This window comes from Colletotrichum paranaense (assembly GCF_030867605.1).
Source record: "Colletotrichum paranaense strain IMI 384185 chromosome Unknown Scaffold_4.1, whole genome shotgun sequence".
Taxonomy (NCBI): Eukaryota; Fungi; Ascomycota; class Sordariomycetes; order Glomerellales; family Glomerellaceae; genus Colletotrichum; species Colletotrichum paranaense.
Genome location: NW_026848962.1, coordinates 189,126 through 212,473, shown reverse-complemented (window position 1 = coordinate 212,473; position 23,348 = coordinate 189,126). Strand labels below are relative to the sequence as shown.

Genomic DNA, 23,348 nt, shown 5'->3' with positions numbered 1-23,348 from the left:
GCTGCTACACGGATCGAGCAGTCAAGACCGATATTTCACCACATTCTTGCATGAAGAGGCCGTATGAGCTCCATGCGACGGTCAATAGTTTGTTCTCCGCAAGGCCAGCTCAGAGACCTTTCAACTACTAGATGTAGCTTCGTCAAGTGACCAGCCATCCAATCCAGGTCGCTTCTAAGCGCCCGCTGAGCGCTTGTCATTATCATTGGTCGGTGGCACGATAGTTCTGCGTCCCCAATCAGGCTTGCTCCCACCTTCCCGCCTCCCGTCTTCGCGCGCGCCAGCCAGTCGACGCCGTGGACGCTCACAAAGGCCATGTTCTTCTTCCATGTGCTTAAATTAGATTCTCTTCCTTGTGTGCCTATTGGCCAGAAGACTTGTTCGTCGCTCGATGAATTAACCTTTTCGGACGGGGATGTGCTCGTTGTCTCCTCATCACTGCCTCCCATGCGCCGGTAGCACATCCCCATTCGGGCCAATGCAGTGTGTGCAGCAGGCGCGCTGCATTCAAAGTGCTACCTACTGACTGCAATGCATCATTCCAAAGAAGCTGTGCTGTCCGTCTTGGGTGCGCATCTCACCGTTCCGTCGTGCGTTTGTGTGTGCGCATAACGTGTTCGTACTTCGCAACCCACTCGCGCGGCCTACTAGTTAGCCGCCTCCCGCCCATGCTACTGATGATGAGCAAGGCCTCATCAGAGTATATCACTTGGCCCTGGCCAACCGCCGAGCCTCCTCTATTCCTCCCTTTCCCTCTTCTCATCTCCTTCTCCGTGTCATTGCTGTTTGCAAACTAACCTTTAAGGCTTCGTTGATCGAGGCAGCCTGTCGTTTACACGATTTTCCTACTACCATTCAAATAATAACATTCACCAACGCAACGACGCCGGCCGTCTTACGACCAAAGCTGTTTTGACACCCAACGTCGCATTTTGCCTATATTTATACCGTTACAGCACATAGGAACCGCAAGTCTATATCAGGATATCTGACTGCATAGGGGAAAATGGCTGAGATTATTCACTTACCCTCATCGACATACAGACCTCCCTCCCCTTCGCAGGCTCGGAGGCAGGGGAGGTCACTTAATACTATAATGGAGGAGGAGAGCGAGGATGTACAGTATGCCACCGACAAAAGGCAGCTTAGGAGCCAAACATCAAACCTCAACATTGAGGCCTGGCTATCGCCCCTGAGCGACCACTTTCCCACACCAAGAGGCTTCCACTTCCTCTCCGCTCCCATCTTGCCGTCATCGCCATCAACTGTATCGGCCGATGAGAGCAGCTCTCCCTCAACATCTTCAAACCCGTGGAACAACAACAGATCAAGCGTCATGACCGATGTCACCGAGTTTGACGACCTATACGATGTTACCGATGAGGATGAGCCAGCCTCGCTGCGCCGAGTACCATCTCGCAAGGCCTCCGTGAGGCGGCGCAACTCTAGTCGCAATGAGATGGCCAAGCAGAACGCGACTGGTGCTCGCAGAGCTTTGCCTCCCCTCGTCATTCCCGGCGCTCGGAACACTTCTACGGATGATTGGTCTGCTGCCAGTCTCAAGAAGACCCTCGCATCACCAGTGCCACCAACACCGCCAACTCGCGTCGAGATGTCTCCTCAGGTCTTTTCATTCATGCAGGCGAAGCAGGCCCAAGAGATCCCTACAATCTCGGCACCACCATCACTCGATGGCAGCCTAAGCTCAGAGCAGTTGGCACACATGTCAGCACCGCCAACGCCCATCATCGGTAGCGACAATGGAAAGGAGGAAGACTGGTCTGGTGTGCGATTGCAACCCGGCGCGTTGGCAACTCTCCACGCCCTCTCTGGTGATAACGAGAGCCTGCACGAGCACGATCATGACCACTCAGACCAGGTTCTCGAAATCCCCCAAGAGCCCATCCCCGAGATGCGCCAACAGCCTCTGCGCCTATTCACCGATATCCGTCCCGAAGCACCGCGCGCGGCCGTCCTTACCCCGAACTCCCGCCGTCAGTCCCTGGCCGATCTCACCAAACTCGACATCCCTTCCCCTGGCGGCTTCTTCTCTGGACTATCTCCCAGGACGAGGACAACATGGCACATGCCCGCGGCAAACATCGAAGATGTGGTGCTGCCAACATCCACCACCGCCGAGCAGTTCTACCGCTGCCCCTGGAACATGGACGCTTCTATGCCCCCAGTGCCGTCAGCACCAGCCAAGCTTATCATCAGCGATGCTGCCGAAGACTTCTACCGCAGCTCGGTCCCTTCGGCTTCCGCAATTGTAGAACAAATCATCGAGGTGGACAATGAGGAGATGGATGAGGATGACATGCCAACTGCCAGGCCCATCGTCCCCGCCAACGCCTCAAGCTCATCGGTAACGCTTGCTGAGCCAACCTCCCCCGACGCCGAAGATGTACCGACAGAGATTGTGACGGTCTACGACCCCGAGTACGCTCGCAAGCAACAGGAGGTTACCCTCTCAAACCTGGATCGCACTGAGCTCTGGCTCAGGGCCCAGCGCGCATACCTGAAGCCCGTCGAGGCTGCAGAGGAGACTGAGGAAGACAACAGCCTCGACACCATTCCCGAGGCTGCCGACGAGGAAGTTGAACACTTCCCTGAGCAAGAGATTCCTGCTTCTTTGCCCAGGAAGAAGATGGTCCGCTTCTCCGAGGTCGTCTCCAAGACCGATATCCCCCGCCGTCTGCCCTCCAAGCTCTCCAGACAGGAATCGGCCTACTACCGCGCCTTCCAGGATTACGTCGTCCGTTCCAGCAAGCAGGACGTCATCGTCCACCAGCTCCCTCGCTTCGAGGCCCTCCAGGCCCAGCGCGTATGCCTCCGCGAGTTCCACCGTAACCAGCTGCTCGGCAAGTACCAGCTCAGCGTTGTGCCCCAGTCCGCCAAGAAGCGCCTCAGTGCAAATGTTGCCCGCGGCGACGACATCCTCCACGACGACCCCGAGAAGCTGCGTCGCGAAAAGGAACACGAGGCCATGTCTCAGATGGCCATGCCCACCTGGCACGTCGCCGCCATGAAGATGCTCAACGGCGGCAAGCTCATCTCCGCCCCCGTCGCCAAGCGCCTCGGGCGTCTTTCCCGTATGGCACCTGGCCGCGACGGTGTCGCCCGCGACAGGGCCCGCATCCTGGATCTCGGAGGTCAGTCCGCGTGCGACTGGGCCTGGCACTGCGCCCTCCAGTACCCAAACACCAAGATCTACACCGTCACCACAAAGACGATCCGCCAGCTGTCGAACTCCAACGTCCGCGGCCCGCCCAATCACCGCCAGGTGGCCGTCGAGCGCCTGACCCGCCTCCCCTTCAAGGACGACCAGTTCGACCTCATCTCGGCGCGCGAGCTGCATAGCATCCTCAAGTTCGTCGGCGAGAACGGCGAAGACGAGTGGGAGACGTGTCTCAAGGAGTGCATGCGCGTGCTCAAGCCCGGCGGGTACCTCGAGTTCTCGGTCCTTGACTCGGACATCATGAACGCCGGGCCCATGGGCCTGGCAAAGAGTGTCGAGTTCGGCTTCGACCTCAAGACGCTGGGCTACGACCCCAACCCGACAAAAATGTTCCTTGGCCGCCTCTCCCGCGCGGGCTTCGATGAGGTCCGCCGCGCGTGGATGTGCCTCCCCATGGGCGCCCGTCCCCAGTCCCAACAAACGCAGGCGAAGAAACCCCTGCCCTCGCTGCCCCCGCTCGCCGTGCGGGAGAGCCCCGACGGCGAGGAGGTCAGAACGGTGCAGATGGAGGCCTTGGTCACTGGCAGCACGGATGGCGTCGCCAACGTCACGGGCATCGTCGGCGGCTGGAGCTGGGAGCGCTGGCTGCTGCGGTGCGAGATGGAAAAGGTCAGCGGCGAGCTGCGGCTTGCGGACACGGTGACGGCCGGCGCGGCGATGCGGGAGGCCGGCAAGAGCGTCGAGGGCGTCGCTGCCATTGTCGAGGAGGGACGTGGATGCGGCGCCGGGTGGAGGATGCTGAATGGTTATGCGAGGAAGCCCAAGACCGGCACGGGACTTATCTCTGTCGGTTTCGAGGTTTGAAAACATGCTCGCATAGAGTCGAGCTGATACCGAAACATCTTCTCTCCCTCTTTTATATATAAACTACACCCCCCATTTCCCTTTGTTTTCCCTTTCCTTTGTTCAGATGCAATGATGGCAGGATGGGAATATGAGTTCGGAAGTGACGGAAAAAATCAAGTACATGGTCATGGAAACGTATGTGCATATGGGCTGTAATGAACTTTGCGGGCGCGCGCGGCTGCGGTCAACAGGCGCTGGAGGCTTGTGCATGGGAACGGGGATACCGGTGGTTGACTAGATGTCGAGCACTTTGAATAGGCATGTTCTGATAGCTAAGTGATACTTTTTGACCTACTGGTCAGCAACCTTTTCTCTTGCCCTCACATGCAATGTGCTCCCTGAAATATTCGTCCAACCCTCTTTCCATGACAGACCAGTAAGTCTGAAGCTAGGGTGGTAGTTATCACCGAGGAGATGCTTCTGGGACAATGTTTGTCATCAAATAATCAGGCCACCAGGGGGCCTTTGGTATCGTTTCATTAATAAGTTAAGCTGTATCGAAAAGTATTACAAACCTGAGGGTATTTGGGGAAAGATGATTCCAGCCTATACATGACACATGAACAAAAGCAACGTCCCATCTACCCAACTCCAAATCGTCGCTATGGGTTGGTATCCATCTTTTCACCTGCGGGCGACCCGGTCTGTACGTTGATGGTATCATTGTCGCCCAACCGTTCCCTCTCCTCAACGCCTGATACTGAAGGCAGCACCGACGAGTCCCTAGGCGTCTTGGCCGACGTCGGTACGATAACGTTAAGAACGCAGTCGTCAAGATGTTCGTAGAATTCTTGAGCTGTTCCGAAATAACTCTGGCAGATTGAGCACTTGGCACCGTCTCCTCGGACATTGCCGGATCCGCTGATGATGAGCTTCCGGCTATTGGGAGGCGTCTGCTCAACGTTATGCACCGAAGTGAGATGTCGCTTGAACACGTCCGCACGATTGAACGCCTTCTCATATGCAGTGCCCACCCCTGGGCAGAACGGACAAACCATCGTCCCTTTGTAGTGTGTCAGTGCATGTCGATTCTTGTCATACTTGCGCGCGAATCCTTTCGTGTGGTACTCGCAAGTCTCTATCGGGCACTTTTCCGGACGTTCTTCTTGATGCGTAAGCATGTGTGCTGCAAGATCCTTGAAGACGCGGCCGCAATCTGGGTGAGGACACCGAGTCCGATTATCCAGGGTTTTGCTTGATGGGCTGCTCATCTGAGAAGACACCATTGACTCAGCGGGAGCTATCATCAAGGGGACAGCCGGCGGTGCTGCCGCTAGCATCGTTGGGCCGAATGTAGGAGATCGCGCAGGCGGTGGCGGAGGTGGTGCCTGGGTGAAATACTCAAGCGGCTGTTTGTAATCGGCCTCTTCCCCTCCACTCGAGTCGTCTTGGTCTTGAATATCAACAGACTGCCGCACCTCTCTCATCCAGTCCTTGAGAATGGTCATGGGCGGCCAATCGCCACTAGCCTTTCCGCCTCTGTGCGGGTTGAAATGCGCTCTCCGGAGATGCGCTGCCGCATTGTAGTAGGCCCCGTACCGTTTCTGCGTCACACACGCTTTACATTTTGCAAGTGGTATGACAGGTTGCGGCAACGTCGGGCTATAGGTATCTGGCTCGGTGCATACCCAACGCCTCACCAGTGAAGCGTGTTTGGCATCGGTATGCCTACGGAGCTCGTGTTCGCCTCTAAACCCTTCAGGGTACTCATTGCACTTTATGCAGTAGACGCGACGTAAAGGGGGCCGCTGATACGTCGGCCGCCCTCGACCGCCCGAGATTGGGGACTCCAAAGGCCTCAAGGGGCCTCGGGGAAAAGTTGGACTCTCTCCGACGGTATGCCTGCGGCCCAGAGCATCTATTCCTTGGGGCGAAGTAAGGTAATCCGGACCCATCGTAGCGGCAAATGGGTCTCGGTCTGATAGCGAGGCTGGGTTCGGGATCCAAGGATCGCCCAAAGCTCGAGGGTCGTGCATAGGACGTCTGGGTTCTTCGCTGGGTTTGGCGATGGGCGGAAGAACGAACATACTGGTGCGTGCTGGAACTCTTTGCCTGAGGAACCCGTTGAACGTGGCTGCGCCTTCCATGTTGCCATCTCCAAGATGTATTAAGAAGTCTTTGGAAGAAGCAAAACCCTGCTGACCCCAAGTGTCCTTTCTCATAACCATGTACAAGGAGTCTGTGATGGCTCTGTCCCGTTCATCAAGATCCGCGGTCTGTTCGTCGAGTAACATGGGCCCAGAACTTGCAAAGAGCGTGACCAGAAGCTTGTAGACGCTGTTCATGGCGTGCACACCGCCTGTCCCCCTCCAAGTTGGAGGAGTGTGCGATGATAGTCGTCTTGGCAGGTAAGAGGCAATATCCACCAAGATCGTACGCACAACGCTGAAGATGCAAAGTGCAATAAACACCGCGCACCAGCTCTTCGGGTCTTGTGGCCCCTTCTTGACCGTGGCACTCTCAAATGCCTGGAGGAACTGCGCCATGCAATTGTAGAGTAAACGATAATGAGCATCTTGATCGACTTCATCAGTAAATAGGGGTCGGTGGGGTGGGCCTCCGTCTAGGCGAATCGAAGGTTCTGGTTGTTGAAGGTCCCAGAACATGACCTCTCGCAGCAACAGTTTCGCTCGATACAACACTGGGAATACTGCTTCCTCCCTCTCTCTAGTGGCCGCGATTAGGCCGCTTGTCTTCAGAAGGTGGAGAAAGTTGTATGCAGTTCCTCCGCCATTCCAACTCGCTGTTAGAATATTCAAGATTGGCGGTGGCCGATCGATCGTTTCTCTAGGGTAGTGTGAAAGCGTAGAGTTGGCTAAAGGAAGATTTGCAAGTTCTTCCGTCCACCAGAACCCGTCATCAAAATCAAGATTTGCTTTGACCGCATGTAGTATGTCCGGTGATATGCGGTAGCTATTTTCCAGATGCTCGTTCATGCTTCTTCGCTGGGCTAGCGGAGATGTGATTGGAGTCTGTGATTGTCTTGGAGATACTAGAGCTTGTTTGTTAGGCCGGGCCTATTTCTCGTAGAACTCGAGTACTAACCTGGGAGCATGATGTCCGAAAAGGCGTCAAGGGGGCCACGATGACAGCCGATGGCCTTCCAAAAGTCACTGCTTGGACTAAGTGGCTGGTCCGCGCAATAATAACACGGCTCGTTCGAATCGCACTACCATTATGTGTCAATGAACCTACACCAAAAAGATGTAGTGGACTATCATTCTTACCGGTTGCTTAGTAGCCATACAGCGCAAGCATGGTCCAGAGTCTTGAAGCAGCCTGAGCTCGCCAATCGACTGGAGTCGAGACTGACCAACCCTACTACGTTTCAAAGGGGGCAGCAACGGGTCGACTTCGGAATCAACAGAGCCGCGTCCTGGAGCGGAATATTCACTGACTAGCGAGTAGGATTGAAGAGTATCTCGGCGTTCTTTCGGCTGGCCTGTTGTCAAAGGAGCTAGCTGGGTGCCGTGCGATGGCTTTGGGAGTTGGAGAGCCAGCGGCTGCTTTCCTGTCTCGGGGCCCCATGGTCGCAATGTCTGGTATTCGGGAAAGGAAATCGGCGGTGTATTGCCGACTGACATGCCCGAGTCGCGATGGGGGTGTAGGGTATGCTCTCGGGCATGATTGTCTCGCTCGTCCTTGTTGTGGAAGCCGTAAATGTAATGTATGCAGCGCTCGTCCCAGCACTTGAAAGAGGACGTGGACCGGGACGACGGTGACAAGCTTTCCCTCATCTTCCATCCACGGATTACCGGGTCGTGGCCTTCAAGATTACGGTCTAACCAAGCCGCATAGCCAGTCGGCGCTTCGTCATACAGGGATCGTTTAAGGGCATCAACCATGTTTGGGTCCAGCAGATCGTGGCCTAGAAACTATGTTAGAAACTGGCTGCGAGGCAATGTCTGAGCAGGACGGGAGCAATTCACCTTGCTCTAAGCAAGCAGTCTCTATACATTCGCATCGGTACTGCAATGACCTAGCCTCCTCAAACTCAGAATTGATTGGTATGTTGGCAGAAATATCTATGAGCATGGTTAGTCGGACGATTGAGAGGGGACCCAGGCAAGACATTATTGGAGCGTGGCATCTTACGGTGATGATCAGAGTAGGCTTGTAGAACCCGCAACTTGTGGCGGAGCATGTCAAGCTCCAACTTGGCATTGAGGCCATACTTTGCGGGCAGCAAGGCAGCAAGCCGTGCTTGAATCTCGGCCTGCTGATCGAGAAGTTGTCGGATGGCGCTATCGAGGCCGGGATCGGTGAGGTCGGCCGCCATTCCTCCCGGGCCACGAGGGCGTCCTCCTCCCACCAACGACGACGACAGTATGGGCGTACTCGAGAATTGTAGTGGACAAGGCGCAAGGAGAAATTGCACAAGTAGACATGAGTTGTCGTCTGCTCTGTTTCTCAAAAAGCCGTTTCGTTCACACGTCGATGTGAGTGGTTCGGGTGCATCAGATACAAGCTTTTAAGAATCGATTCACGCCGTTTCTCAAATCCTCTCTAGTTGTAGACGCAATGTGCATATCATCAGTCGTTGGGAAGGCGTCTAGGGGTGATGCTATCGATGTTTTGGCGTTGCTTTTTGTTGGCGGTTTTGCCGCGGGCGTTTTTTGTGTAAGATTGGAATGGAGTAGGCATGTATGTGATGGTCGGGTTCATGCTTTTTCTAAAAGATTGATCAATGGGTACCGGTTAGTATGTTGCATGCTGTTGCTCGCTTTTCTTCCCGGCATCCGCAGATCTTTCTCTATCTTTGGCGGATTCGAGTTATTTCCAACTTTTTTTTGCCTCATTCCCACCAGGGGTGGTTCGTCAGGATCGAGCGAGGTGATGTAAGGTACAACAAGCGAGACTTTCGCAGCTTGCTTGGATGAGCGGGACCCTTGATCGAGTTTCCATTCCAGTTCCAGGTCTAGCTTCAGGTCCAGATCTAGCTCCAGTATCCAGCTCCAATCCACAAGTGGCTGAGATGTCAGCGAGCGAGAGACAGGTGGTGGTGGTAGCTGCTGCTGGTATGCGGTCTCCGGTTTTGTTTCCGATGCAAGCTTGGTCCTCACTGCCGCTCAGGTTTCCGTCTCTATTTTGGGTCGTCCTTGGAAGAAGAAACACACAGTGCACAGGCGAGACGAAGGAGAGAAGAGAGAGAGGGAGAGGGAAGAGGAGGAAGAAGAAGAAGAAGAAGAAGAAGAAGAAGAAGAAGAAGAAGAAGAATGATGCAGAGAGATTGTGAAGAATTGGACAGGCCGGAAAGAATTCAGGGCAGGAATCTCGGTATGGTGGGTTTGAGGGTCGGATTTTGGCGGGAATGGTCTGAATAGCGAGTGAGAGCACCGTACCCGATCGCGGTGCTGGTGTGCTCCTCCCTCATTGGGGAGACAGGACCTTTTATTGCCTTGTTACCAGGCCAGGGTTCATTTGGGGAAGTGGGGCTATCGTGGCTAACGGTCTTGTAAGGTAGATTAGAGCAAGATATGGAGCAGAGCAACGCGACGGCGAGCAAGCTGCAAGTGCAAGAGAGCAGCAGGGCAAGGGTGGAGAGAGAGAGGCGACGTGATGCTGGTGTCCCGTCGGAAGACAGAAAAAAAAAAAAAGGGACCCCAGCTGGGTTCTAGTTTGGACCTGGAAAGGGAGGGGGGGGGGTGGTTTGATTACAAAATTGAGAAACGGTGCCACAGGGGAGACGACGGGTTGAACGGCGGACAACAGACAACAGACAATGTACGGATATTATTGTTGATGGTCCGGCCTGACAAGTAGATGGCAAGGACACCGTGACAGAGGCTGACAGAGAGGAAGAAGAGGGTGAGAAGGCAAAAGGGAGAAGAACACCAGAAGAAGAAAAAAAGAAAGAGGCTGGATGCACCCACTCTACACGCAGCGTAGCAGTTTGGGGGACGAGGATGGGGATGAGCCCAGGACGATGAAGACCAAAGACCAGGACGGGTGAAGAGCAGCGACAGGTCCAGCTGGGATCTGGCAGGGTGTCTTTTGCTTTGCCGCCTTGCGCAAGCAGGCAATTGGGTAGAGCAAGGTAAGGAAGGTACCTCATCCACAACACACCTCAATTACCTAAGTACCTCGTTGCCTTCCTTGTCTTTGGACCTTGGGTAAAGCGTAGCTGACAGATATGGTTGGCTGTGAGGCAAGCACACGGTAAGATATCCCAAGGCCTGGAGGGATTATGGGTGCTGATGATGGATATGGATACCTTATGGATATGATGACGGGACGGAATAGCTAAGGAAGGAAATAAGGAAGGTCTTGAAACTGCCATATCCGTACCTTGCGAAGTACGAGGTAGCCAGCTGCCTCACCTCGCTTCTTTCATAAGGTACCTACCTACCTTTACCTTATGTTCCATCCCATTGCTAATAGTCCTCTTTCCCATGTCCATGTTGCACCTTCTCCCGATCTTCTATCTCTTTCCTACCTATGTCAGGTACCTGCTCTAAGGTAGGAGGGTCAGTAGGTAGTTTACTCCTTGCGCTCTCCTCACCTCCACCCTTCCGCCCCTTCCCCAAGCATCGACGGAATGCACATCACTCGCGAGGCAGGTACTGTACTTCCAAGCCCCAAGCCGAGTAAAGTAATGTACGATACCTCACTTCAGCCTGTCACGTAAGGTAAGGGGCTGTGTGGCTGTGGGTGTTCAAACTTGACCCATAGATCTCACTGATACCCGCAATGATTGTGACCAACCTAACGTCCAACCCGTACTCCGTACTCCGTACCCTTCAACGTTTGCCTCCTGCCGGCCCTGATTCCGTCGAGCCCTTCAGCAACTTCCCTCTTTTATCTGACCCCTCCCATCCATTCCGCCCGCTTCTTCTCGTCCCTAACTTGCCTCACTAGTATACCTTGCTGTCCGCCACTTGAGATAACCCTAATGAACCGCTTGCCTTCAGCACCAACACCTTATCCTTCCCGATTCAGTTGATTTCGCCAACCACAGACACCACCGTAGACATCAGCTGCTCCCCAAAATTCGACTACCTCGCCACGGGATATCCCTGGATCTTGTATCAGGGGCCTCCCGTCCCAAGGATGAGTGAGGTACTTTACTTCCTAATCAGGGCACGTTGTTCCTCGTCGTACCTTATGCCTGCCGGCGCAATCATCACCGGCATCATTCCATTATCTGCTTCTGCACTGACGAGCCCATGAACAGCACCAAACAGTGTCATGGACGGTCGTATTTCTCCTTTTCTCTAGCCTCGGTGCCGCTCTTTGACAGCTACCCTTCACTACGCGAAAGGTACAGACGACTACCAATAGTCCATCCTTCTCCATCTCGCTGGATGCACTGTGGGAGACTTCGGCCGCCATCCGACCGATGTTATCCAAGGGTCTCTCATTGTACCCTCACCGTACCTGCGCATCCCATCCACGGCCGATCAGACACCATGGACGGTATGCTTACCTTGCCCCATCTTGGCTCGCCTGGCAATGCCGTCCCTATCGTCTTTCTGTTTCCACGATCAGCCTGAGGTGTTTATGATGCTCTCAAAACTACCGGTCTCCTAATTCCTTTGATCCCTCTTCTCTCTTACTCCCCCAGGAAGAGTCGATAGTCGACCAGTGGCAACACAATCCGCATAACTGCGCCATGGTCATTGCTGGATCTAGCAGGTAAGGCGAGGGCGGACTTATCGAGCATATGTTGGCCTCGCACGCCTTACGCCTCTTATCAGCTCCCCCTTCGGCCTTACCTCGCCCGTCTCCCATTCAATGACGCCCGTCTTGGAACCGTACCGCCCTCCCCTCCGATTCGCAAGGGGGCATGGGCCACAACCAATGCACACACCCCGAGTCCCCGTTGTCTGGCATCCCACACCCCCGCCTCATCCCAGCTACTTCCCTACCAAGTTACATTAGCCACTTGCTTGACTGGTTAGCTTCCTAACTCTTTTGAACCAGCAGCTCGCAACAGACCGCGTTTCTGTCCCTACTGCCTTCAAGCCGCATACCGTCCCCGTGGTCGCAGCGCAACCTCGAGCTGCTTTCATGATGACTGCTACTACGTACATCACGGCATCTCGAGCTACTGCGGGCTGTGGAGAGAGAGAGAGGAGAAGGAGAGGGACAAGAAGTTCACAGCCGTTGTGTCGTTGAGGGGGGTGGTCAGCCGCCGCACACACTCTCTCTCAGTTAACCACAACCAGTCTGGCACATTTGCCTTCCACCTCCAACCCCTTGAGCCTCGACCTGTCCCATGAATCCTACTCTTACCTTCTGGTAGGGTCTTCTGGTAAGTCTTGTTCTTTATCGCTTTATTTCCCGCCTTGCGAGTGGAGGCGCTGAGGAAAAAGGCAACCAGAGAGACTGGCAAGTGAGGGCCTCTCGGAGAAAGATACTACTTACCTAGTGTGTGTACACAGTACTTTCTTGAGAGCCCAGAAAGCTCCATCCAACGGGTTCATGGGGCCCATGAGCCTGGCTGTGGGCGTCGACGACGTGGGGCCGCTTGCGCCATCTCCGACTCCCCGACCGCCGGCCGCTGGCCCCAAGTCAAACAAAAGCCGACTAGTAACAGGGAGAGAAAAATATCAGACGAGACCAGACTAAACGTCTGTTTAGCCTTACTGTCTGTCCGTCGCCTCCGTCCTGTTTGTGTACCCTTCGGCTTCGTCTCGAGCCAGTCCGTCTGCTCCTCGCACGAGTCTTGACGTCTGTCAGCTGCATTGGCAGCCCATAACCACTCGCTGCCCTGACCGTTCAAGCTTTCCCTTCAGTACTTTAGCGAGTAATCTTCCTCGCTGGCGAGAGCTCAACTACCGTCTACGAGAGCTCGCTTCTATGTCGCAATTGTGTACACTACGCAGCAGCCCGCAATGCGCTCCATGGACTGCTGAGCCTGGCCTGGCCTGGCCTGGCTTTCCCTTAGGCTTTTCGCTCGGTAGTGCAAGCTTGCAACGTCAGGTTCTATTCGGGTTGGGGGCGGTTCTCGAAGCATCACGCGAGTGCAGGGGGATCCCTCTGTGGGCAAGAAATTGCGACATTTCCGCCTTGCCTGCCAGTCTGCGCAGTCACCAGCCTGCGCAACAGCTCTCCGCCGCAGCTCTTAGAAGACAGCCCTGGCTGGTCTTCGCCTCGAATCTCATCTCGCTCTGTCTCTCGACGACGCGGGTGTTTCCCGTCATAAGCGCACTTAGAAGGCACCTAGAGCCAAACCCACGTCTCTATGACCACGCCCACGCCACACGGGCCAGCTTGCTAGGCTCCACGTGGGCCATGGAGTCCGTGGTACGATGCTGGGGGGCAGTCCCGGCAGAAACAAGCATGTGCCGAGTCACCGTTACAACCTGCAGATAGCTGCTGCGGGTGACGGCGAAAGGGGTGGATCACAACCACTGCTTGCTGAGAGCAAACCTGCCATTAAAGCAGCGACAGACATGCAGCGTCGACCGTCACACGGCGGATGGGGTTGGCCGTGCCAGGCTCTCGGCCTTAGGCCTGACAAGCGGTCTCTCGATCGAAGCACGACGACTGGACGGACGATTCTCTTGGAACCCTTCCCATGCCTCCTTTCCCCCCTCCATTTCCTGCCGCTATCCTCTTGGACGAAGTCAAAAGTCACTTGGATGGAGAATGTGCGAAGCAAGATATTGGACAAGTCGCAATGCTCTGTAATCGTACAGAACGTCTCGGACACGAGGCCAACTTGACCACATCCTTTCTTTGCAGCAGAAGGTCTGGTCCACAGTCGTACGCGTCGGTTCATCATCTAACATGGTCAAGACAACTTACTTGAAGAGCCGAAAACTCTCCTTGGACAACACTACTAAGCGATATGAAGTTGGCCATTGCACACAGGGGAGAGTTCAGCCCGACTAAGAGGGCCCGCAAGACATCGAATAGACCCTGTTCACGGTGAAGGGCACGTAAAGTTCAACAATACTCAAATGTTCGCGGCTTGAACTGCAATAGCACCATGGTTAGACCATGATGCCCTGGTACGTGCTCATGGCTCGTTCGCCATGGCACATGAGCCGTGTCTTGCCATGAAGTCAAAAAGTTTTCCAAGGTAAGGATGTCGCTAGATTTTGAGTTGTGGTTGATGAATGCAGGAGATGAGCACGCAGTCCATACTGCGTATACCCGTCACTGCCCGTACCATACCTGGCAACCCTAGCATCCTCCTGGCCGGTTGAATTGGTATCCAGAGGTTGCTATTTGGCATTTCCGGAACGTTAGTTGGTCGGACGTTTTTTACCGTACGGCAGACTTTGTATCGACATGAATAACCCCCCGATGAATCTCGGGCCATCTGCTGGCTCTGGTTCGGTCCTGTGGGGGAGTTCATCCTCCTGGCAAGCCAATTAGTTCTGGCCCCCGGCAAGTAGTAGGTATCCTGATCCCTGGATCCGGTACCGAATAAGACATCATCGTACAGGACGACAAATTAGTCAAATAAGCCGCGTGAACAGATGGCAACGTACCCCAATGCCAAGTAGACGGCCGAGGAGTCTCATCAATAATAATCTGGCAATCTGTCAGGGTCACCTCGGGCGCGGACACGTTTTCGTAACCCTCTGGCAATTTAGACGTTCCGCCAGATTTGATTTTCGAAGAGGCACACCGGCGAAGCCTCCACCCGTTGTTTCGATCTGCTAGTTCCACGCGCGTCAGAAGCAGCACGGTTGGCCCAGCGGCTCCAGCCTTCGAAACGAAACCTCTGCAAAAGGACAACAGGATGGGATGGAAAACAGCGGAATTACTGCCCCGTCACCAGGCTTCCTAGTCTTTTAGGTTTCTCGTCAATCTTGACTACCCGCCTGTCTCATTCCGACAGAGACACGAGCGAGGCAGTGGGCTGGCTGCCTCTCGAGCCCCTCCTCGATCTCCACGGTCGACTCGACAGATCTCGATTGGACAGCGCGTACCCGCGAGCGAGTCGTCTGTGTCACTGTCAGTGCTGTGCTGCTTGCCGATGTTGTTATTATACGCAGGCATGCAGTCTTATGGCCATACACTATTGCTGGTTTTGAGCATCTTTTATACTCAGCCCTAAACAAAATACCTTTTGCTGTCGTTGATTGTGTGTCTAGGTCAGGCAAGGTACGGACGGCGTGAGGTTGCCAGGTCCTCTAGACACCCCGCCTCCAAACGCCAGCATTCGTCTCGTCCACGATCAATAAGTTTGGTCTCTGTATCGGCAACGACGCACTGATGACAATATGGAGGGCACAGAGATCGATCCCCATCAAATGCCCAGACGCCAGAGATGTGGTCAGTGCTGAGGCTGAAAATAATGAGGAGAGAAGGAAGGGCAGGGTGTGTGCAGCTCTGCTTGTCCAAGCTCTGCCCCCCCCCCCCTCCTCCTCTCTTTGTCTCTGTCTCTGTCTCTCTATGTGTGTGTGTCTCTCTCGCTGTCAAGGTATCCGTATCCGTAAGGCAGGAATGAATGAGAACGGGAGCTTGGAAGGGGTGAGTGCGTTCCATTCTAGGGCAGGGTGCTCCGTACACATACAGACTGACAGAGTACGAAGTAATACGGGTAGGTACGAAGACGGGTAAGGTGGGCAGAATTTCCTCAATTTTAGCATGTGCTTGCAGCTCGCAGACATCACACACATACGACGCTGCGGACCACATATGTTGCTTTCTTTTTGTATTTTTCAATACTGACTCTATTGCAGCAGTTCTTATCCACTTACTTGACTCGCGGCAGGCAAATGGACAGACGGTGGATACTGTACACTGTATGGAGTACCAGAGGTTGGATACTGCGTAGGTATGGATAGACCATACGGATTACCTAGATGCGCAGCTAGAGAGAGAGCTCTGAGCTTCCGCCCAGCGGCTATGGCCCACAGCGCGCCCAATTCAATCCGTGTGGCTGGTAAGACGGTTTGGATTTTGGGGGCCAAACGGGGGGGGGGTCCAGGGGGAGGGGGGTTTGAGGTAGGTTGCCGTCGTCTGCTCGCCCGGAAAGGGGACCTTCGGGTATCCTGGGCCCAGTTCGGGGGGCCACGAGGGGTGGGCTATTGAAAATACCTTGCTGCCAAACATGTTTCTCGGACTTCAGTCTAAATCGGGTCCAACTCTGGGTTGGAGACTTGGAGTCAGTCTCGTCTTGGAGTCGTTCTTGGAGGCTTTCTTGGGGTCGCCTAGCGCAGGAGACTGAAAGCATGATCTCCTTGGCAGCTTAGCAGCATCTTCTTCGACCCAAGTACACTACTTAGTTACCAGGTACGTCCGTATCTTCATTATTTGAGGTATCTCACACCATGTAGCCCGAATCCCATTTTTCCTTTCGAAATTGATATTTCTTTTGTTGGTCAGGAAAGCCAGTTTTTTGTTTCTCCTAACTCTCGTTCTTTACGTGGTATTTGATGGATTATATATGAAGAAAACTCCCGTCTAACCCCTCCCCCAAACGCCCCGGAGCTCTGTCCCGGCCTTCGTCGAGCTCATGTTGAATGACGCCGGCCCGTACCGATATTATGCTTCGCTTGCTTCAATCCATTTCTGTTTCGCAGTTGAGGTGGACGTCCAGAAACCGTTCCTCGCCCAAAAAGAAAGAAAAAAACCCTCCCTGGCAAGCTTATTTTCTCCCTCTCTGTTTTGTCCCTCTGGGACTAGCTGCCTTCAGATCTCCATAGCCTGCCGAATCAAGTCCGATGGTACCAAAGCTTGCACTTCACTCCAGTTGCTCCCAGCGTCTCTCACGCAGGGGCTTCTCTTTGCCGGCCGCGGCTCTGGTACCCTCTTTCTCTTCCTTCCACGCCCAGTACTCGGCGAGGCGCGTTTCCGCATACGAGGCGTAATCAAAGTCGATCTCCGAGATGACGGCTTGGATCAAAGCCCAGATGCCCCAATAGAACCCCGGCACGCCGCGGAATAGGTCCACCTCGTGTGTGAGCTTCCGGACCTCCGCCTCGACATCAACATTTGTGTTGTTCTCGGAGTATTTGTAGAACGAGCGAATGTACTCCTCAATGAACTCTCGACGCTGGGACTGGGTAGGCATGAAGTTGTAGTCGCAGTCGAATCCACCCCACTCGGCCAAGTGGTTGGCGATATCGAACGCGGCTGGTGACGGCGTGGCATACTCGTAGTCGATGAACGTCACTGTAGCCTCCTTCTTGGGGCCTTTGGCGGGTTGGGTACTCGGTAACACGATCACGTTGCCGCTCAGCAAATCGCAATGGGCAAAAACTAGCTGTTACGAGATAACCATTAGCAACTGTATAGGATCTTGGCAGCTCTATGTGACTTACGCCATCAACACCTAGACCGGGGCGTTGGCTGAACTCCTCCACAATGTATTCAAACTCCTTCTGCAGCTTGTCTTGTCTCTCCCTCTGGACCTGTGTATCGCTGGGTAGGGCCAAAATCCATTTTTGCATCACTGACCATAGGTTCGGCACAGGCTTCCCAGGTGCAGCGTTCTCGATGATGGCATTCAGGTCCTGATCGTGGCCCTTGGCGTTGCCATTGGTAGATGTCTGGTGTGTAATGCAGGGCACAGTCGCGTGCCACTGCGCTAACCTGCTGGCGACGGCTCGATAGATGTGTGGCTTCCTCAGGTCCTCCGGGGCTGTGACGCTGCCCTTGATAAATCGGTAGAGCATGCCATTCTGGAATCGGGCGAGCAATTCGGGGGCAAGGCCGTGCTTCATGAGAAGTTCATGGTTCTGAGCTTCGCGCTCGCGGTCGATGAGGACAGCGGTTCCATTTCCATACGCGCGCAACAAGATGGCCTCTCTGTCTATATCCTCCTTGGACCAGCCCTTTCGCTTGTTGATGGCTTTGAGTAGGGTATTGGTGATGCCGTCGGTGAAGCGAACGAATTCGATGTTGGAGTCGTCGGAGGCCCAGTCTGGTCGAACAGTCAGGATTAGACTAGTCGCAGATTGCTGAGAGTCTTCGCTGTCGTAGAAAAGGGGAAGTGTTCGGACATGGGGCAGCGCCGACCCGTTAGGGTGGCCGTTGCTTGCACCTTGGGTCATGATTTGACCGAAGGGATGACCGAACTACGTGGGCGAAGGAAGGGATGGGTATGTCGAAAGGGCAGGGACAATACCGAAGAGGTCAATCGCTGGATGAGGAGGCCCCTGTGGAATTCGGCGGTTTGTTCAGTCGCTGGTGTTGTGCGACCTTGGCACTCTGGATGATGGCAGAAAGGGGCTCACGGCTGTCTGCGAGACGTCAAGGGGTAGTGAGGATAGCGAGGCTATTCAGGAGAAGAGAGGAGAGGTGCAGAAGGCTATGAACAAAGCGAGATACGGATAGTAGTAGGTCGATATGTTGGTGGTTCAGGTGTGTAGGAAGAAGAAGCAGGAGTGGGAAGAGAGGAAGGTGGGTATTGTCGGATTGATATTGGGAAAAAGATGAGGACGAGGGGGTATTGGGTTTGGGATTGGCGCCGTCGAGATAATGGTGGCCGAGCACGAGACCTTTTTCCTTCCTCGTGCGGATCCCCAAGGTGTGAAAGAAAAAGGCAGTATCTTTTAGAGAGCACCCAAGTGGTAGGTGGCAGTGGCTCTTGGAATGATGTGGTGCGTTTGGTAGTCTAAAGTGAGATTCGCGTTGGGGAAATTACGGTATGTGCGAGTGGCTAATCTTCTTTTGTCGTCGGTCAACGAATTGAGGAAGAAAATCAGAAGGAAAAGGGAGGACTGTGGACACTGGACAGAGACACAGAGAGACACAGAGACGGAGCGAGAGCATGTGAAGAAGGTGCAGAACAGAGCAACTTCCCACTTTCCACTTCCCACCTTCAGGGACCTTATGGATACCGCACTCACAGAACAAGCCAATTACCTCGTGCCTTGCTCGACTTACGACCGCCACATGAGTGGGCCTGCCTCTACTGTGTACCTTCCCTTTCTTCCAGACCCCCGATTTCACCATTACCTAGTTTCCCGGGTGTATGCGCGTACTCCGGACGGGCACAGGAAAAGAGCTTTTGATGGAGCAGATTTTCAATCTTCATGTTCAGGGTCTCTCTGAGCGGGGGCAGTGCCGCAGTGGGAACCCGTTGTGATTGGGGGACCGGGGCGCTCCCGCGGGCGCTTTTTTCCCAACAACGCCTCCGCTAGCAAGGACAGACCTCAAGCAAAAGCTCAACCTGGAGTGACTTTGCCCTTGTTTGTTGGCCTTGTCTCTGTTTCTGCACAGGACGCAGGACGCGTATCACGAGCGTCACGGCATAGGCACCGAGGAGAAGGAACCAAGGTACGCTGCTGTCCATCTCAGTTGCTCAGACCTTACGTACCTAGGCTACGGAGTACCTTTGGAAACTATGTAAGGTATTCGTGATTAGATTAGATAGGTAGCCACGAGGAAATGGATGGGGGTCCGAAACAACCACAACGACTGAGAGGCGCCCTTACCGTCATTGTTGCCTCTCTTTCCCCAAGTCCTGTTCCCCTCCCCCTCCACACCTCAGGCTATTGGATGGTCTACACTAAACCCGTACCATAATGTACCTACCTTACCACAAGCATTGGGTTCTTTCAAGAGTCCATAGGAGTGGCATCCAAGGGTCTTGCAGCTGCTCGGCAATGCAGTGCGACAGCCACAACGGCCTGACGAGCCTGGATTGGATCGCAGGACCCAGCCGCTGGACCGTCTCAAGAGCTTCCCCTCATTCAGTCCATCCAATACTTGTTTCCGATTCCCAGGAGCCACGCCGGAATTCCGTCATCGTTGGAGCTGAGCCTAATGTATCCGTACCTTAGAGCACCACCTTCTCTGGGGCTTCTACAGCGTGCCTACTGTACTCGCCTCTTTCCCCAGTCATGATCAGCGCGGAAACCCGTATCGACTCACCATCTCTACAATGTAACTTCGAATGTCGTACCTTTACTATGTACTGGTTAGTAAACCGGGTTCGGGGACCAATTTCGCTATGCAACGAGCGTTCGTTTCGCACCTGACCGTCGCAGAGGTGCATTCCCTTGATGCACCGTTATCTTCACTCAAGCCACAGGCTGAGGGCTGCCTGCCTTAGGCTGTCTTAGAAGAGGGCTCACCGACTCTGTGTCTCTCGTCTCCTGCAGTCTAATCAAGTCCAACCCGGCCTGAGCATCCTGATCGCGAACTACAGTCGGGTGTCGTGTCTCATCTTTTGCTTCGAACCGGCTACCTAATACCTATGCATCCTCAATTCCCTAAATGAGCCACACCTCTGGCTTAAAACTTATGACTCCAACCAAGGACATGCGATAGCGAAAGGTTCAAGCTCGCATCTTCGCATTAGGCATCTTAGGAGAAGCCCTCTGAACCGTTGATGTACTGAGGTCTGACGGGGCTTGCTGGTTGCCCGCTCCTCACTCCTGCCTTCAGCCGAAACCTTGAGAGCCTCAACCCCACCTTGAAGTGCCGTCGAGGAAGGAAACGGGGCCAGACCGGCGGTGCTCGGACCACCTTGCACCTTCCGGTGGCTGCTGAGCCGTTTGTACAGATACGTACCGCGGACATTGACCTCTATTGGCTGTGCTCATCGACTTCCTACGATCCAGCCACCATCCTCATCCAACTTCGGGCTTACTACAGCAGATCGGATCGAACCTGCGACCTATCTCATCCCATCTACGGTCCAGCCACGACAAACAGCCGCATGTACCACTCTCGCCCTGCTGGTCTGAGTCTCATGGAATGCGGACTGCCAGTCCCTCTGGCGCATCAACCCAAGCCCAGGTTTTGTCGACTATCATTGCAACATAGCCGCCACAGTAAGGACTTGTGAGTGATGATCGCCGGGCACGGCACCGTTGACATCTTGGAGCCTTTGACCGCCCTGTCATAAGCTTTCATAAACGCTATTGGATCTCTTATCGCTTCCGAAATGGCGCCGCCCGTGCTCCCGAATCCGTCCAACTTCTTGGCCGTAGCGCTGGTCATCAACAGGTCTCGTGATGGTCCCAACTTCGTCTTCCATTATCCACCCACTGTCTTGCCGCCCAACGCGCACTCCAAAAATCATGAGCCAGCCGACGGCTCGGCCGAGTATGATGATATCTTACTGGAGCGTCTTAATGCGCCCGGCTCAGCATCCCTCGACGCCGATGCTAACGCCGACGACCTTCAGCAATGGACTGCCGGAGATGATCACTTAATCACCGAAGATGGTACGCAAATCGTCCCATGGGAGCATGTGGCTGGGTTTCCTACCAAAGATCTCGCCAGCATTCTGACCCCAGGGAGAGCGTATCACAAGAAGCTCTTCCAACTCTCTCTGGACCCCTTATTCTGTGTTTCTTATCCCATCCACGTCCCCGAGAGTGGGACCTGGAAGAAGAAGAAGAAGAACAAGAAAGCCAAGTCAGAGAGATCCAAGTCTGTGCGTACGGAGGAATCGGCGGTATTTGTCGACTTCGACCCAAATGAGGATAATGAAGATGCCTCCAAGGGCGCCGAGGCGTCGCAAAATGATCTCAAGGAGGAAGAACAACCCCAGCAAGACGAGCCTGACGACAAGCGGGCGTCCATGACTATGTTCAATCTGGTGTTCTTTCTGAACCCGAAGAAACATGAGGCCAAAGAACTCATCGAGACACTCTATCTCAACATCATTAAGAAGATCAACAAGGCATTTAAGTACTGCCAGCAGCGAAGTGAATTCGTGTGGAAAGAGTCGAAACGTATCTCAGCCCTGAAGGACAAGGGACGAGAAGATAGTAAGCCAGGTTACGTGGTACCATCGGATGAAAGGTGCTGACATTAATACAGGGCGTAAAATGAGTCTGCTATGGGATGAGATTCTACAGACATCATCTCTCGCGGCTGCCGTCCAAGACATTTACGAGGCCGTTTCCCAGAACAAGATTGCGGCCCTTCAGCTCGATACAGCACTGGGCCCAGTCACGCCCTCTGTGCAGATTCCCGTGCCGTTTTACGTTACGGACTTGCACAACTATGGACAGACAGAACAGAGAGGCCTCTGGCTGACGACTGCCAATTCATTCATCGGCGAAGATACCCTAGACGAGCCAGGTTTCTTGGACCGCAACTTTGCCCTCTTGCTGATGGGTGACGAGAAGAAGATCATTGCCGAATTACAAGCAGATTTGGATCCGAGTACTGTAGCCATGGTCGAGTTCGCCCGACTGTCGAAGCCAACGCAATCGTAAGTAGTGAAAGCCCTCTAAGACCCACCATGTACTCGTGCTAATGCTCGTTCAGTTTCTATCAAGTAGGCCAGAGCAACGTCTTGACTTTGAGCCAGGTGCGCAAGTACGCGCAACACTTCATATTCTGGCGGCGTGCTATCGCGATTCCACCCCTCCATGCCCGTGACACATACATCATGTCGCCGAATTGCGACACCCGTAACCTCTCTAGGGCAAGCCTCGAGTGGCAAAAGACGTTCCCCCTCGCACCGCCGCTCACCAACTTCCTTGCCGAGCTATCTTACGCGCCGAGGTCATACAAACACTACTGCCCGAGTAAAGCTCATCGGCCCACGTACCTCGCTATGCTCGCGTGGCTCATGCGTGGTGCATGGGTGACTCAACTGTGTACATTCGCCTACGTTGTTGTCTGGCCCGAGATAATCTACGAAGTCGAGCACAAGCTAGAAAGCGATGAATTGCGCAAGGCCGAGAATGCTTCCTCCCTCAGTACCAGCAACCCACTGAGTGGCTCAGCAATCGACGCGGCAGACGGGAAGTCTGAGACAGGGAGCAGCAGTAGTGGCAGTGGAAGTGGCGGTTTCGGCAGCGGTATCGCGACCTACATCCCGTCGCACATTGAGCAAACGGCAGAAAAGGCACGGCTAGAACGTATCGCAGAGAAGACGCAGCGCGAGGCGGCCGAAAAGGCCACGGCGCACGCGCGCAAGCTACCGCCCACGGCGACGGATCACCCCTCAACCAACGAGGCGCCGCATCTGGCGCGAATGCCCCCCTACATCATCGTAGATGCCAAGAAGGCGACGGGCAAGGAGTCCCTCTACCTCGCGGCCATCGGCAAGCGATTCAAGGATCCCAAGGTCGCCAAGGCGTGGCAGGCCATGTGGAAGTATTTCAACGGGCAAACAGCACTGGAGAGGATCGCGTTGCAGGAAGACATGAAGCGTAAGGAGGCATGGAACCTGCTGACGGCGATGAGCGAGCATTTGCTCTGTGTGAGGCACTGGTAGGCGTGTGGTCACTCGCACGTCATTGCATGTAATGAACAGGTTTCAAGGGACAATTCACGATATGCAGACTGATAGTAGTCTCGGACATGGGAAGAGCATGGGAAGAGAGATGAATCGCGGCACTGTGCTAGTGTGATCACGTAGAAGAACGTACGGCAGGCCAGC

General features: G+C 54.4%; 6 protein-coding genes across 6 annotated transcripts; 3 read left to right on the top strand and 3 right to left on the bottom strand.

Moving 5' to 3' along the window:
• Positions 1–1,096: 1,096 nt before the first annotated feature.
• On the top strand, positions 1,097–4,042 carry CPAR01_05051 (methyltransferase domain-containing protein; the record flags this gene model as incomplete). Its single annotated transcript, XM_060489330.1, has 1 exon — positions 1,097–4,042. The coding sequence occupies one exon, from the start codon at positions 1,097–1,099 to the stop codon at positions 4,040–4,042; it is 2,946 nt and encodes a 981-aa protein (XP_060350796.1).
• A 644-nt stretch (positions 4,043–4,686) lies between these two features.
• CPAR01_05050 (uncharacterized protein) lies at positions 4,687–8,363 on the bottom strand (the record flags this gene model as incomplete). The annotated part of the gene is made up of 5 exons (XM_060489329.1): positions 4,687–7,076; positions 7,130–7,253; positions 7,312–7,952; positions 8,014–8,109; positions 8,180–8,363. The coding sequence occupies 5 exons, from the start codon at positions 8,361–8,363 to the stop codon at positions 4,687–4,689; spliced, it is 3,435 nt and encodes a 1,144-aa protein (XP_060350795.1).
• Positions 8,364–10,774: 2,411 nt separating this feature from the next.
• On the top strand, positions 10,775–13,755 carry CPAR01_05049 (uncharacterized protein; the record flags this gene model as incomplete). Its single annotated transcript, XM_060489328.1, has 9 exons — positions 10,775–10,941; positions 10,996–11,143; positions 11,366–11,500; positions 11,649–11,719; positions 11,986–12,111; positions 12,330–12,338; positions 12,469–12,616; positions 12,668–13,333; positions 13,399–13,755. 9 exons carry the CDS (start codon positions 10,775–10,777, stop codon positions 13,753–13,755), a joined length of 1,827 nt encoding a protein of 608 aa, XP_060350794.1.
• A 1,707-nt stretch (positions 13,756–15,462) lies between these two features.
• Positions 15,463–15,666, bottom strand: CPAR01_05048 (uncharacterized protein; the record flags this gene model as incomplete). The annotated part of the gene is made up of 1 exon (XM_060489327.1): positions 15,463–15,666. One exon carries the CDS (start codon positions 15,664–15,666, stop codon positions 15,463–15,465), a length of 204 nt encoding a protein of 67 aa, XP_060350793.1.
• A 1,067-nt stretch (positions 15,667–16,733) lies between these two features.
• On the bottom strand, positions 16,734–18,045 carry CPAR01_05047 (choline/ethanolamine kinase; the record flags this gene model as incomplete). Its single annotated transcript, XM_060489326.1, has 2 exons — positions 16,734–17,255; positions 17,314–18,045. The coding sequence occupies 2 exons, from the start codon at positions 18,043–18,045 to the stop codon at positions 16,734–16,736; spliced, it is 1,254 nt and encodes a 417-aa protein (XP_060350792.1).
• Positions 18,046–20,888: 2,843 nt separating this feature from the next.
• Positions 20,889–23,183, top strand: CPAR01_05046 (uncharacterized protein; the record flags this gene model as incomplete). Its single annotated transcript, XM_060489325.1, has 3 exons — positions 20,889–21,720; positions 21,773–22,169; positions 22,226–23,183. The coding sequence occupies 3 exons, from the start codon at positions 20,889–20,891 to the stop codon at positions 23,181–23,183; spliced, it is 2,187 nt and encodes a 728-aa protein (XP_060350791.1).
• Between the last annotated feature and the right edge of the window lie 165 nt (positions 23,184–23,348).